At 36.4% G+C, this 13,514-nt stretch overlaps 2 protein-coding genes across 3 annotated transcripts; one reads left to right on the forward strand and one right to left on the reverse strand.

Moving 5' to 3' along the window:
* Positions 1-501: 501 nt before the first annotated feature.
* LOC105950328 (proline-rich receptor-like protein kinase PERK15) lies at positions 502-5,010 on the reverse strand. The gene is made up of 7 exons (XM_088826765.1): positions 3,838-5,010; positions 3,078-3,614; positions 2,854-2,940; positions 2,681-2,751; positions 2,369-2,593; positions 2,123-2,284; positions 502-1,021 (listed from the first exon to the last, which is right to left on the reverse strand). Exons 1-7 carry the CDS (start codon positions 4,583-4,585, stop codon positions 737-739), a joined length of 2,115 nt encoding a protein of 704 aa, XP_088682891.1. The 5' UTR covers positions 4,586-5,010; the 3' UTR covers positions 502-736.
* Positions 5,011-7,266: 2,256 nt separating this feature from the next.
* CHR1 (chromatin remodeling 1) lies at positions 7,267-13,374 on the forward strand. 2 transcript variants are annotated; one of them, XM_088827428.1, is made up of 16 exons: positions 7,267-7,756; positions 7,924-8,005; positions 8,450-8,716; positions 8,798-8,884; positions 9,074-9,420; positions 9,532-9,721; positions 9,803-9,978; positions 10,609-10,678; positions 10,766-10,955; positions 11,247-11,342; positions 11,428-11,522; positions 11,621-11,740; positions 12,049-12,168; positions 12,282-12,380; positions 12,517-12,627; positions 12,841-13,374. In XM_088827428.1, exons 2-16 carry the CDS (start codon positions 7,940-7,942, stop codon positions 13,063-13,065), a joined length of 2,259 nt encoding a protein of 752 aa, XP_088683554.1. In that variant the 5' UTR covers positions 7,267-7,756; positions 7,924-7,939; the 3' UTR covers positions 13,066-13,374. The 2 variants fall into 2 exon arrangements, with proteins under 2 accessions (XP_088683554.1, XP_012846850.2); XM_012991396.2 differs by having other exon boundaries at positions 7,450-7,785.
* Positions 13,375-13,514: the final 140 nt, after the last annotated feature.

Genomic DNA, 13,514 nt, shown 5'->3' on the forward strand with positions numbered 1-13,514 from the left:
ACAGCAATATCATATCACTTTTTGTATACTTTTCTACTATTTTGTGATGTATATCCAGTTTTGGTTTCACTATTTCCATAATATTTTTTTTAATCAAATATTTGCTTTCATGATAAATATCCATATGCATTACACGGGTGAAGTACTAGTACTTTATAAATAGTTCATAAAAAAGGACTGGAAATCCAACCAAACTAATAGATACTTGATTCGAGATCGTTCGTAGAAGCTCGTTTCAATTTGCTAACAAAATGAACCACGTTTGATCACATTTTCCGTTCCATAGGCTATGAAGATCGAGCTCAATTGAAAAAAATAAAAAAAGAATAGGTAACAAACAAAAAATATTCAAACTACTAGACTCGAATCGTAAAATATTCAAAAGGCGAAATATTTAATATACTTAATATTTTTTAAATTTTAATAATTAATAATATGCAAAGTCATACTTCCCAATGATTACATAGCATCTTCAGTTCATATTAGGGCATTACACAACCATTTCATGAAATAAAAAGAATCCAATTCCTACTTCATGTATAAAAACTCTCTGAAAGTACATCCCAAAAAAAAAAATACATCATTCGCAGTTTTGCACTCCGAAATATTTCCGACAACCCCACAAAACTTTGTGCTATACGAGTTCTCCGACCACACGAGCAACTCGAAAATGAAATTTGTGTCGCTCACAATTCTTTTTTTTTTTTTTAAATTGTGGTGCTATTTAATTTATTAATTAGTTATCTGTCTTCGTGGATGCATGTTGTGTTCTCGATTTTCCCATCTCTTCGCTGCTAGAAGAAGAAGGGTTGAGCCCGTATTCGCTCGTTCCGTAATCACTGCTGTTGAAATCTTGGGATGACATCACCATCTGTCGGAACTTCACCATGTCGGCATTGTAGGCCCCGGTGTCGTAGGCCCCCTCTCTGCTTCCGTTGGGATTGTACACGTTGCTTTGCCCCGGTTTTACGCCTTCGTTCAAGTCGTCTAGTGACGAATCTCCTTCCAATGCACGTGCAATCTGATGTAAATAATGAACCGTTGTGTTTTAATTAAGGTGGAAATGGAACTGATCGGACTGCAATTAGCCCTTTCAGAAAAATTACCAAAAATATTCGGAAGTGAAAAACTAACTCAAATTCCAATTATGTTTCAAGAAAATCAAAAAAAAATCGGAATTCAAAATTTTGGAAATCGGAACAAAAAACTTGTTCCAAAATCAGAATTTTTCAGAACGGAATCGGTGGAATTCGAAAGATTCCAATTTTTAGTAACCTAAAATGTAAATACATAACAATTTTGATATTATAAATGTAATTTCCAGAAGAAAAAAGTCATAATTTTCAAAAAAAAAAATTGAATTTTTTTTCAAATTCCAATCCAAAAAATTCCGAAACATCGAAAGATTTTCTGAATTTGGAATGAAATATTGTGCCGAAATCGAAAAAATTAGATAGGAATCAAGGGAAATTGGAAATTATGTTTCAATTTCCATCCCTTAGTATTAATTATAGCTCGACGTAGCGCACTTTATTTTTTCTAGTTCATTGTCGACTTCGGAATATCATCTAATTCGAATCCATGTTATATCGCACATTCAAACAGCAACAAAGCCATGATATTTATCTTCGCGCGAATCAAATATACACTAGAAGTTTTATTTTGGAGCTGAGAATACTACACTACTCGTAAAATAACAAATCTATGATTAAAATACTAGGTTTTGTATAAGCCACGGGGCCATGGCCCCGTGGCCATAAGTTGGCTCCGCCACTGCCATTCAGATATAATATGGCCACATTATATTTAGCTCGTCCATATGTATAATATGGAACACCGTTCTATTAGATGATACATCCGAGTGGAGTATACTAGGTAAATATCACATCGACCGTTCATCCAATTCGAAAAATATTGGATGAAGGGAAGATCTTCACGGCATTTACCGATGTATACTCCACCGGGTATAGTATAGTTAGTTGATAGTGGAACACCTAATATGAAAACACTTATACGAAATACGAATAATGTGGGAAGTACATATATTTCAAGAAAATACGATTGTATTAATATGTAACATATCAAAAGGTAAAATCAAGATGATTCGAAATTTTTTGCTTACCTGGCTCATTCTAGGACGCCGTCTTGCTGAATGACGTATGCTAGCTGCAGCACAAGCAACCATACGAGCTATCTCTTGCGGAACGTAATTGCCTTCAAGCCTTGGATCAACCAGCCCGTTGTAATTTCCATCTTCCGATGCTTTCGACAGAAGAGGCCTCGCCTATAAATAAAATTAAAATCGAATAAATAGAAAGAGTAGTAGTTGGCTAAATATGAAGAGAGATATAGAGAGTAGAGAACAAACCCAATCTACTAAACTATCTTCCATGATTAAGTTAGTCGGGTCAACGGGTCGACGACCCGTTATTAATTCCAAGAGCATGACCCCGAACGAGAAAACATCCGATTTTTCGGTTAGCTTCCCACTTGACGCATATTCGGGAGCTAAATACCCGAAAGTTCCCATAACACGTGTAGACACATGAGTGTAATTATCTGAAGTGAGTTTCGCCAAACCGAAATCAGCCACCTGGATAATGTACACAAATAAAATAAATATATAATTATGTTGATGAATATTATTTAGGAGATTAAGTAGTTATAGTATATATATTACCATGGCTTCGAAGTTGTCGTCGAGAAGAATGTTTGCCGTTTTGATATCGCGGTGGATGATTCGAGGGTGGCCTTTAAACCACAAAAAAAAAAAAAAAATAATGAGAATTTATAGAAAGATTTAAAACTAGTAATTATACGAAGGAAAAAAAAACTAACGGTATATCGTCTTACAATCTTCGTGTAGGTAAGCAAGTCCTTTGGCCGATCCAATCGCAATTCGAAGCCTCATTGCCCATGCCATGACCGGTTGACCTTTTCCTGCAATGACATAATCCAATAATTACACCGGAAGGGTATTTTAGTCATATTGCATGTTTTTTTTTATAGAAAAGTAACTTACTAAATGTGTAGAAACCTTAAACGACAGTTAATTTGAAACGGAAGGTCTTTCTTACCATGAAGATGAAATTCTAAAGTCTTGTTGGAAACGAATTCATAGACTAGCATTCTTTGCCCGTTGGCGATGCAATAACCGACAAGGGACACGAGGTGGCGGTGGTGGACCCGGCTAATGATTTCAACCTCAGCTTGAAATTCCCGCTCGCCCTGCCCGCTGCCCGACTTGAGACTCTTGACCGCCACCTCCCGCCCGTCGGGCAAAACCCCTTTGTGCACAAAGCCGAAGCCGCCTTGGCCCAACAAGTTGGCCTGAGAGAATCCGGCGGTGGCTGCCGCTAGATCCTCGTAGGTGAATTGGCTCATGCCGACGCCGATATTCGGCGACGGGGCCATCATAGGCGGCGTCTGGTGTTGCTGCCCCGAGTGAACAGAACTGTAATCGCTGCTCATGTTCACTAGGGGCGGCGGGGGCGGTGCCCCCCACCCCCCTCCGGGGGTGCTCATGAACCCCGGCGGTGGCGGCAGGTTTGATTGCTGGTCGGCGGTGTGGGGACTCTGCCATTGTGTGGGATCATTGTAGTATTGTTCATTTCCTAATAGTGAAAAAAATCAGTTAACATACACAAAAAGAGTTATTTGCAAATAGTACCCCGTGAAATCTCGAACGGCTCAAAGACCCCTGTGTTACAAAATGTAACTAAAACCCCCTATGAGTTTTAGTCAAAATTGCATGTTTTATATTAGATTATCAAGAATTCATGCAATTTTGTACACTTTGATTTAAAAAATTCTGAAGCTAAAGTTGCATGTGTATACCTTTAGGGGGCGGTGCAGGATCCATATAATATCGAGGTTTCTTTTTCTTCCTCGAACATATTAGAAAGAAAATGATTAATGCAAGAACCAGCACTCCTCCGGCGACAATTCCGGCGATGATGGCCGAACTCGTGTTTGAATCATGGGATTGAGTCTGAGACGAAGAAGAATCGTTTGAGCCCGACAAAGAAGAATCGGTTGCCCTATTAGCGGGTGCTGCTGGTGGAGGATGAGGAGGAGGAGGAGGAGAAATTGAAGATGGAGGTGTTTGTGCACCACCGGCTCGTGGTGGAGGCGGCGAAAGGGCGGCCGGTGTCGGAGGGGAAACGGTTATCGGGGGTGGAGGGGCAGAGTTCGGGGGAGCCGGGGCGGATGAGTTATTTGACGGTGGAGGGGGCGGTGAGGCGGCTGCATCGGGGGGTGGGGGCGGGGATGCATCGGGTGGTGGGGGTGGGGGTTGATTTTGTGGAGGTGGAGGTGAAGGAGATGTGGTTGGTGGCGGTGAATCGGGTGGCGGAGGGGAAGGGGAAGGCTCGTCCGGAGGTGGTGGAGGAGAAGGGGAAGGCTCGTCTGGAGGCGGAGGAGGAGATGATGCTGGCGGTTCGGACGTCGTTGGTGGTGGTGGAGATTCCGGCTTCGGGGAGGAAGGATCGGGAGGTGGCACTAGCTCTTGGGAGGATTCTGTTGGCGGAAATGTGCCGGAATCGCCCTCCACCGCCGCCGGAGCTGTGTCGGGAGATGAAGCCATATCGGTGGAACTTACGACAAATTTCCTTCAACGCAAACATGCACCGAAATCTCCACACCTTCTCCCAACCAACAAAAAAAAAAGAATAAAAGAATCCCCTTGATCACAATTATATATCCAACAAACCTTTAATTTTTTTATTCTCATGCAAATGGTTTTAATTATCGAGATTCGATTACGAAAGACGATATTTTCCCATGTTTGCGTTTACCTGAAATTTTAGGGAAAAAGAAAAAAAAAAGATAGAGAAATTATGGGATTGTGTTTGTTGCCATAATTTTTACCAAAGAGCTACCTTCTAACACATTTGCCTTCCTATTAAAAAGGTAATATGTTTCTTTCTCTTTCTTTTTAAAAGGTTGTTTGTCTCTTAAAAAGATCTCTTATTTTGGTAGGAAGTTAGTTAATAGTTTTCCAACAAGTTCATATTTTTTGGCTTGTCATGTTTCACTTTCCCTCCCTAATCCCTATCCCCAAACACGGTCCAAAACTATTGACGTAGAATAATCTTAGTATAGCAAATTGCACTTCACCCCCTAAAAAAATGTCATTTTTACACTTTTCCCCCTTCGAAATATATAATTCGGTGCATTTTTCCCCAAATGTATATTTTTGAGCTAATTATAACTGGATTAAGAGTGTACATGTCAATTTACTTTTTCCGCTTTAAAATCCCGCTTTCAGTACTGAGTTACTTAGGGTTCCTAAAGCGACACTATACGCTTCCAAATTGACAAAAAGATTGATGGTGAACAACTACCCCCAATTCTTCGCAAGTCTAGCACTCCCAATATTCAGAACAAAAGACAAATATCAAAGGAATGTATAAAATTATAAACAAGACTGTCACGTTTGAGGAATCGTTTGAACGATCAATGGAGAACACATGGTTGTTGCCTGCAGATTCAATTGATTTTGGGAGAAAAGAAGAACCCTATGTTTTTTGGGTTATTCGATTTGGGAGAGAAAAGAGAGCCCAACGACAATATGGGGTGGAAGATGGTCAAATGATATTTACAGCTTTAAAAACGAAATTACCCCTCCCAATTACTGAAATCCGACGAGAATTAGCCAGGAAATACACATTTGAGGCAAAGTGCACCGAGTTAAATATTTCGAAGGAGGATAGTCTCATTTTTCTATTTTGAGGGGGAAAGTGCAAAAATGACATTTTGTAGGGGATGAAGTGTAATTTTCCTAAAAATATTATTCTATGGTTTAATTCCACTATGCATCCTTGAAATGTAGCACATTGCCAAAAAACTATATTTCAAATGTGCCAAGTGGGATTAAGCCATTATTTTATCTTTGCGAAGAAATCCAAAATTAGCTACAAATTAGGTTAAGTTTTTCCAAAAAAAAAAACAAATTATTATAGTAGACTTACGGAAATTGACAATAAACTTCTAAAAAGGGAGTTTTTAACAGAATATGTTATTAAACTTGTAAAATTTGATAGTGAACGTTTGGATCGGATGTGGACTTCTAAAAATGACATCAAACTACTGAAAACTGGCTTTAAATTGGCAGTAAACTTCTCAAAAGTGAGTATCTAACAAAATACGATAATAAACTTAAAAAAATGGTTCAAATTAGAAACTGACGTCGAGTTTATGAAAATCGAACCTCTCTTGCATGTTTCCCTAAATAAAGGGACACCAACATATGTGGTTTATAGTTAGTTCTGCCTGTTAGAAACAAACAGACATTACCATGAATGAATTTTGTATTATGCGAGAATTTACCTAGAAATTCGAAGAATTATCCAGAATTATGTAATAGTTAGTATTAAGTATTAACTAAACTAAATTACATAATTTTAAGATAATAATAATATGAATAAAATAAAATAATTAATATGTGAATACAAAATTATTTAATTTATTCAATATACTTATATGTGATTTATCAAATGGTACAGAGGGTTAAAAAGGTGAATAATACTTTAAAAAAAAAAGAAGAAAAAAAAAAGAAAAAGGAAAAAAGAGAACAAGTAAATTATTTTGACGATACGGCGAAAAATGGAATGCATGTAGTGTTTACAAAAGCTTATACAAATAGATTATAGTTTTTTTTTTTTGTTTTTCATAATCTATTTTTAAGTGTTTGTAAAATCATTTTTTTTTGTTTTTACTTCTCTTAAAGGTGGTGTTTGCAAAAGCTTATTTAAAACCAGAAGTTAGTGATGTGAGTTAAGTTGTAATTTCTAAAAGTTGGAGGTGTTTGCAAATTAGTTGGAAAATAAATTAAATTAGAAAAATCAGGGTACATGGGCGCTTCTAAAATTATAGCTTAAAACAACTTATTTTAATACAAACAAAAGCAAAAACTTATTTTGCAAACACCTAAAAATAGATTATGTTCACAAAAAAAGTCATAATCTATTTTTAAAAGCATTTGCAAACACCACCAAAATAAACAACTTTAAGTTATAATTTTTTAAGCTTCCATAATCCTATTTTTTTATGTAAGTTTATTTTCCACTAAGGTGGTGTTTGCATAAGCTTTTTGAAAGTGATTATGAGTTTTGTTTCTTCTTCCTTATAATCTGTTTTTAGGTGCTTGAAAAATCAACATTTGCATTTGCGCTTATTAAAATAACCTTCTTTAAGCTATTTTTTTAAAAGCACCCTTAACCCTGCTTTTCCTATTTAAGTTCATTTTCTGGAATATTTGCAAACACCACCAACTTTTAAAAATAAACACTTAAAACTGGCTTAAATCAGAATGACTAACTTCTGCTTTTAAATAATTATTTGCAAACACCACCTAAATTTGCAAACACCTTCAAGGCTTCAACATTTAGAAATAAGCACTTAAAACCAACTTAACTCACAATTCATACTTTCTACTTTTAATTTAGCTTTGCAAACACCACCGGCGGTGGCATTCCTGAAATTAACCCATGTTTTCAGGGCAAACATAAAAAAAGTTTTCGATTTCCCGCCCATCGCCTCCCCAATAGAATGGGCATTAAATTAAAAAAATAATTAACATTTTATTTTACTGCTCTCTGCAAATAAGCCTTTTTGAATTTCCCTCTGACACTCTCCATTTTTTTTGCACTTCCTCTCATTCTTCCCTGGGGTTCTTTCTTCCATAGAGGAGAGTTGAAAGCGGCTCATCTCTCTAGAAAAAAATCATAATCCGAAAATCTTCGAAAAAAATCAAGTAAGTACAGTTTCAAATCGTCGTACGAGGTTTGTGATTTAATTTTTTTTTTGGCGTTGGATTTCTTCTTCTGTATGCACCGCTGAAGGCGAACGATTGTGGAGATTAATTATTTTATTTTTGTGTGATTTAATTTTGATTTTAAAAATTTATATTTTATGACCTAGGGTTTGAAGATACGCTATGGCTGATAACGAAGTGAAGAGCGAGGCTGTAGCAGATTCTCCGACTTCTGTTCTCGAAGAAGAGGTATTACTATTTACCGGTGCTTTTTTTCTTTTGTGTCGGTAGTTTTTTGAAAGTCGTCTGTTTGCTTGTAAGAGAGAAAAAGGTAACACTAAATTGATTTCTGAACTGGATCTCTGTTTCCTTGTTCCGTGTGTTTAGTCGGTGGAGGAATGTGTTTCTTAGAGCTTAACCCAAACTCAGGAAAACTGCATTTTTTTTCTTTTCGGTTCGAAGAAAAATGAAATTTCGTTTTGTCGATAGCATACCAACGGTGACTGTATGTTTATTTAATGTGGGTGCTTTTAAAAAAATTATATTTTACCATGGAGAGTTTCTTTGGCTTAGTTTGCTTGACGTGTTCGTTTAGTTTTAATATTATGGAGAAGTAGTTTATACATTGAAGTTTTTGTATTTGATTAAATTTTGTTTTACCCCGCTGATTATTGATGCTATTTTGAGTTGAAGGACTGCAAGGAAAACATTGGCTTTAAAACGGAGGTAGAGGATGATGCTGAAACTATAGGTTGTTCTCTTATCCCGGAAACCATGGAAGAGGAGGAAAAGAAACTACAGGAAGAGCGGTTGAAAGAAGAGGAAGAGGAAGAAAGGAGAAATAAGGCTAAAGAAGAACCTCACTTGAATGACACGCAGTTCACTAAACTGGATGAGCTTTTATCACAGACCCAACTTTACTCCGAGTTTCTGCTGGAGAAAATGGATGATATTACGAAGGTTTCTTTCTCCTCATGAATTTGTGTCATTTTAATGATATTCTAATTCTGCTAATTTCATCATTTTTTTTAATCATGTTAGAATGGGGTGGAAGATGATGAGAAAATCGTTACGGAAGTCAAAAAAGGCCGTGGTTCGAAAAGAAAGTCTGCTGCAAGTTATAATAATGTAATACTTCATTTCTACCTTTATTTTAAATGAAGTTATAATTTAGATTTCTGATTTTACGGTTTATTTCTGTCATTATGCCTATCAGTTTAGATGTGAAAGTACAGTCTGTAAGATTTATGGATTTTATCAGTCTCGTTTATCACTTACGAGTTCCACTTTGCCCAAACAATTTCTATACATCTGCAGAAGAAAGCCAAGAGAGCTGTTGAAGCCATGCTTACAAGATCTAAAGATGGTGTTTCTGCTGAAGATTCGACCCTTACTCAGGAAGAGAGAACTGCTAAAGAGCAGGCTGAACTGGTACCCCTCTTGACTGGTGGAAAATTGAAGTCTTATCAAATTAAAGGCATAAAATGGATGATCTCACTGTGGCAAAATGGACTCAATGGGATCCTTGCCGATCAAATGGGGCTTGGAAAAACAGTTCAAACTATTGGTTTTCTTGCACATCTCAAAGGAAATGGATTACACGGGCCTTATTTGGTTATTGCTCCTCTGTCAACTCTCTCAAATTGGATGAGTGAAGTAGAGAGGTAGTTAATTATTACTTTTTACTTCTTGTATTGACTCAAGATACTTTTCGTTTCTTTTTCACATATTATATCAATGTAATGTAAGATGAATATTCTCTTCCAATGTACTAGGTTTACACCCTCATTGGATGCAATCGTTTATCACGGTGACAAAAAATGTAGGGATGAAATGATAAGAAAGCACATGCCAAGGACAGTTGGTCCTAAATTCCCTATTGTCATTACTTCTTATGAAATTGCAATGAGTGATGCACGACGAGCATTGAGGCATTACAAGTGGAAATACCTGGTTGTTGACGAGGTATGTATAATTTGTGTGTTTTAACACTAACTCATGTGCTGGTGTTTCTTTATTTAAAAAAAAATGTAATACTTTTTGAAGGGACACAGATTGAAGAACTCAAAATGTAAATTGGTGAAAGAACTGAAATGGCTGACTGTTGAAAACAAGCTTCTCTTGACCGGCACACCTCTGCAAAACAACTTAGCCGAGCTCTGGTCACTGTTGAATTTCATTCTTCCTGATATTTTTTCATCCCATGAAGAGTTTGAGTCATGGTAATGGACTTTTAATTGTTAAATACTTTTTGATTGAGTTATTACTTTATTAATATCAGTGGTTTTTTTGTCATTTATAGTTTGAACAATTGTAATGAAATTCATGTCTCGTGTTGGTTACTATTCATCTCACGTTCGAGCATGTGCTTCACACTTTTAGCAGTTGACTGCATTTTTTAGTAGTTAGATATTTGAGTTTGTGGGCATTGTAATTATCTTCATATCAAAAGTGTATCCTTACATATTTATATAAATTTATAAATATAATTTTTTTGCTTGCACCGAAAAGAAACCAGGGGATTTTTATTCCGAAAAAGAAACTAGGGGGGTTTTGCTTGTACCACTCCAATGAGTTTTGCAATTATTCTTTGCTTCTAACTTCCATAGATTTTTTCTGTAGAGAGTTTTAGTTACGAATAGTGGAATTAGTTTCCGTGCAAACAGATTGCGAAGGGTAAATTGTGTCTGGCAAGATTGAATAAGTACTGCCTACTGGGTTTTTTTTTTGGGAGATAATATTAATTTTAGTAGTAACGAGTATTGATGTAATCCATTAAGTGGTATTTATATCGTCTGAATGAAGTTTGTTACTTTTTTATCACTAATTTATTTGGTGTATGGGTCTTTCAGGTTCGATTTTTCAGGGAAGTGTGCTAATGAAGCCCTCAAGGAAGAAATGGAAGAGAAAAGAAGGGCACAGGTAATCTAATAATGACAGGAATGTGCCGCCACAGGCTACTGTTATTTGATGCTTATTTTTCATAATCGGCGTTTCATCAACATGTAGGTAGTGGCCAAACTCCATTCTATATTGCGACCATTTCTGCTACGCAGATTGAAAGCAGATGTGGAACAATTGCTCCCTCGTAAGAAAGAGATTATCTTGTATGCAACATCAACTGTGTATCAGAAAAACTTCCAGGAACATCTTATTAATAGGACACTGGAGGGTCACCTCATTGAGAAAACTAATTATGGTAATTATCACTATATTTCCTTTTTTAAGTTTTCTAGGTGATTTTGAGATAGAATTCGACCGGTATGATTTTCGTTGGCATATATATTGCCTAGTGTTTTGTTCGGGTGTTTGTTCTGTTTAAAAATTTACTGAATATGAATTGCTCAATGCTATGTGGTTATCTGTACTTTTCTTTTCTTTCTCGACTTCATTTATGTAGCATGTGGATGTTCATTCTGACACGGTTATACAAATCAATATTTCGGAAACATATTATCAAACTGCATGACTGACTTTGTGAAATTTGCAGCTTATGGTATGAGAGGAAAGCTCAACAATTTGATGATTCAGCTTCGTAAGAACTGCAACCATCCCGATCTGTTGGAGTCTGCATTTGATGGTTCCTGTATGTTATCTCCCACCCAATATTAAACTAAATAAAATTGATTAAACTCCTTCCTAATCGTTTACTGTCCTGTATTCTTTGGCAGATTTTTATCCGCCTGTGGATCAGATAGTTGAGCAGTGTGGCAAATTTCAGTTACTGGACAGATTATTAACTAAGCTGTTTGCTCGCAAGCACAAAGTACTCAAACTTCTTCCTTCGTATGAAAATGAATTTGAAAATGCAAAATGTTATTACTTGTTCGTTTGTCTAACCTTTTACTGTATCTGGGATAACAGGTTTTGGTATTTTCTCAATGGACGAAGATCTTGGATATAATGGAGTACTATTTTAGTGAAAAGGGTCTTGAAGTCTGCAGAATTGATGGCAATGTTAAATTGTCAGAAAGAAAACGACAGGTACGTTGTTTTTTTTTTTTTTTTTGTAGAATTTTTGTTTGCTCTTTTCGGTTCCTTATTGGTTCTAATATTTACAGCTCCTACGATTTATTTTTTCCCGATCAAATTCAAGTTCCATATTCCAAATCTTAATGATGGCTGTGACCATGTTTAGTGTTTTTACCTCTGTGCATGTAATTATCTTTCTAATTGACATCAGTTAAATATGGATTCGGTTCTGAATCGACTCACGAAAAAATATCATGATGTTGGACCTTATATTGTACAAACTTATCTGACCTTACTTTATGTAATGAAATAACGAACAGATACAGGAATTCAATGACGTGGACAGTAGTTACAGAATCTTTCTCCTTAGCACCCGTGCTGGTGGGCTCGGTATTAATCTTACTGCAGCTGATACCTGCATTTTGTACGACAGTGACTGGGTATTTTTCTCAACTTTCTGTATTCATGTCTCTCTAAAAGCTAAAGAACGCATGAACAATGTATAAATACCTTTGGTCTCGATATTAATCAAATTGCAATTGGCATTCCACAGAATCCTCAGATGGATTTACAGGCAATGGACAGGTGTCACAGAATCGGTCAAACGAAACCTGTTCATGTTTACAGGCTAGCCACTGCTCAGTCTGTTGAGGTATTCATAAGTGACATTCCCCCCCCTGCTCTCTCTCTCTCTCTCTCTCTCTCTCTCTCACACACACACACACACACACTGATATGTTCTTGTTTCCACTTAATATCACTGAAGAAAAAACACATTGTACTTGCAGGGTCGAATTCTGAAAAGAGCTTTTAGCAAGTTGAAGCTCGAACATGTGGTAATTGGAAAGGGACAGTTTAAGCAGGAGAGGTCCAAGACTGAGGGAATAGAAACTATGTCCGTAAGTACAATTTCCTCCTTTCTAATGTTTTATTTTTCGTGCTTCATAGTTTGTTATTTAAGTATTCAGTACTTTGGGGTAGGTATTCATTTATTATTCTTTAATACCTAAACAATGTTCTTCATTTCCTCGACTTCCGATTGCATCTCTTACACCTAAAACTGGCTCATGCTCGTATTTACATGAATTTAATTTTAGATTTTTTTTTTCTAGGAAGAGGAATTGCTAGCACTTCTTCGTGACGAAGACAACGAAGAGGACAAATTGATACAGACTGATATCAGCGACGAAGATCTTGAAATAGTTTTGGACCGTAGTGACCTCGTCGTTAATTCAGTCGAGTCGAAACAAAAAAGTGTGCTTCCTCTAAAAGGACCTGGTTGGGAGGTTGTTATTCCTACTGCTACCGGAGGAATGCTCTCTACTCTCAACAGCTAAAAAAACAAACGACATGCTATTTCGAAAGGCGTCGGCATCGTTTTTGTTGCTATTTTTGAGCTCTCATTGGTTTGTTCCTCTCATTTTTTGTATGTAATATCTGGAGAGGAATGATTATTATCTATCTCTATTTGGATTGACTATTGGAGAAGTTTGGCAAAGTCAACATATTATGGGGTGTTTTAAGATTAGTATTTAAGACATTGATTGTAATAGATTTTTGTTGTAAGCTGTAAGATTGTTAAATGAGCTTATTTTTGTATGGATCTGCCATTGAAAAAGTTAGGTGCTCTGATTTGTGGCCTTTTAGTCTTTCTTGTCACTACTTTCTACTATTTCTTTAGAACAATTTCATATTTGGATGGGAGATTGAGGAATTAGTGACTATCATTCTTTAAGTAAGGTAAGGTTAATTTATCAAAAAACATTAATGTTTGAGTAATTACAAT

This window comes from Erythranthe guttata, chromosome 12 (assembly GCF_056151865.1).
Source record: "Erythranthe guttata isolate IM_541 chromosome 12, IM_541, whole genome shotgun sequence".
NCBI lineage: Eukaryota > Viridiplantae > Streptophyta > Magnoliopsida > Lamiales > Phrymaceae > Erythranthe > Erythranthe guttata.

Excerpts from the sequence above, each read along its gene's own strand:
- LOC105950328 (XM_088826765.1), bottom strand. The coding sequence starts at position 4,585 with ATGGCTTCATCTCCCGACACAGCTCCGGCGGCGGTGGAGGGCGATTCC. Across the intron at positions 2,752-2,853 it reads TGCTTACCTACACGAAGATT|GCCACCCTCGAATCATCCAC; the intron begins GTAAGACGATAT and ends TGTGGTTTAAAG. Across the intron at positions 2,594-2,680 it reads ACGACAACTTCGAAGCCATG|GTGGCTGATTTCGGTTTGGC; the intron begins GTAATATATATA and ends TACATTATCCAG.
- CHR1 (XM_088827428.1), top strand. The coding sequence starts at position 7,940 with ATGGCTGATAACGAAGTGAAGAGCGAGGCTGTAGCAGATTCTCCGACT. Across the intron at positions 9,722-9,802 it reads AATACCTGGTTGTTGACGAG|GGACACAGATTGAAGAACTC; the intron begins GTATGTATAATT and ends TACTTTTTGAAG. Across the intron at positions 11,523-11,620 it reads TGTTTGCTCGCAAGCACAAA|GTTTTGGTATTTTCTCAATG; the intron begins GTACTCAAACTT and ends CTGGGATAACAG.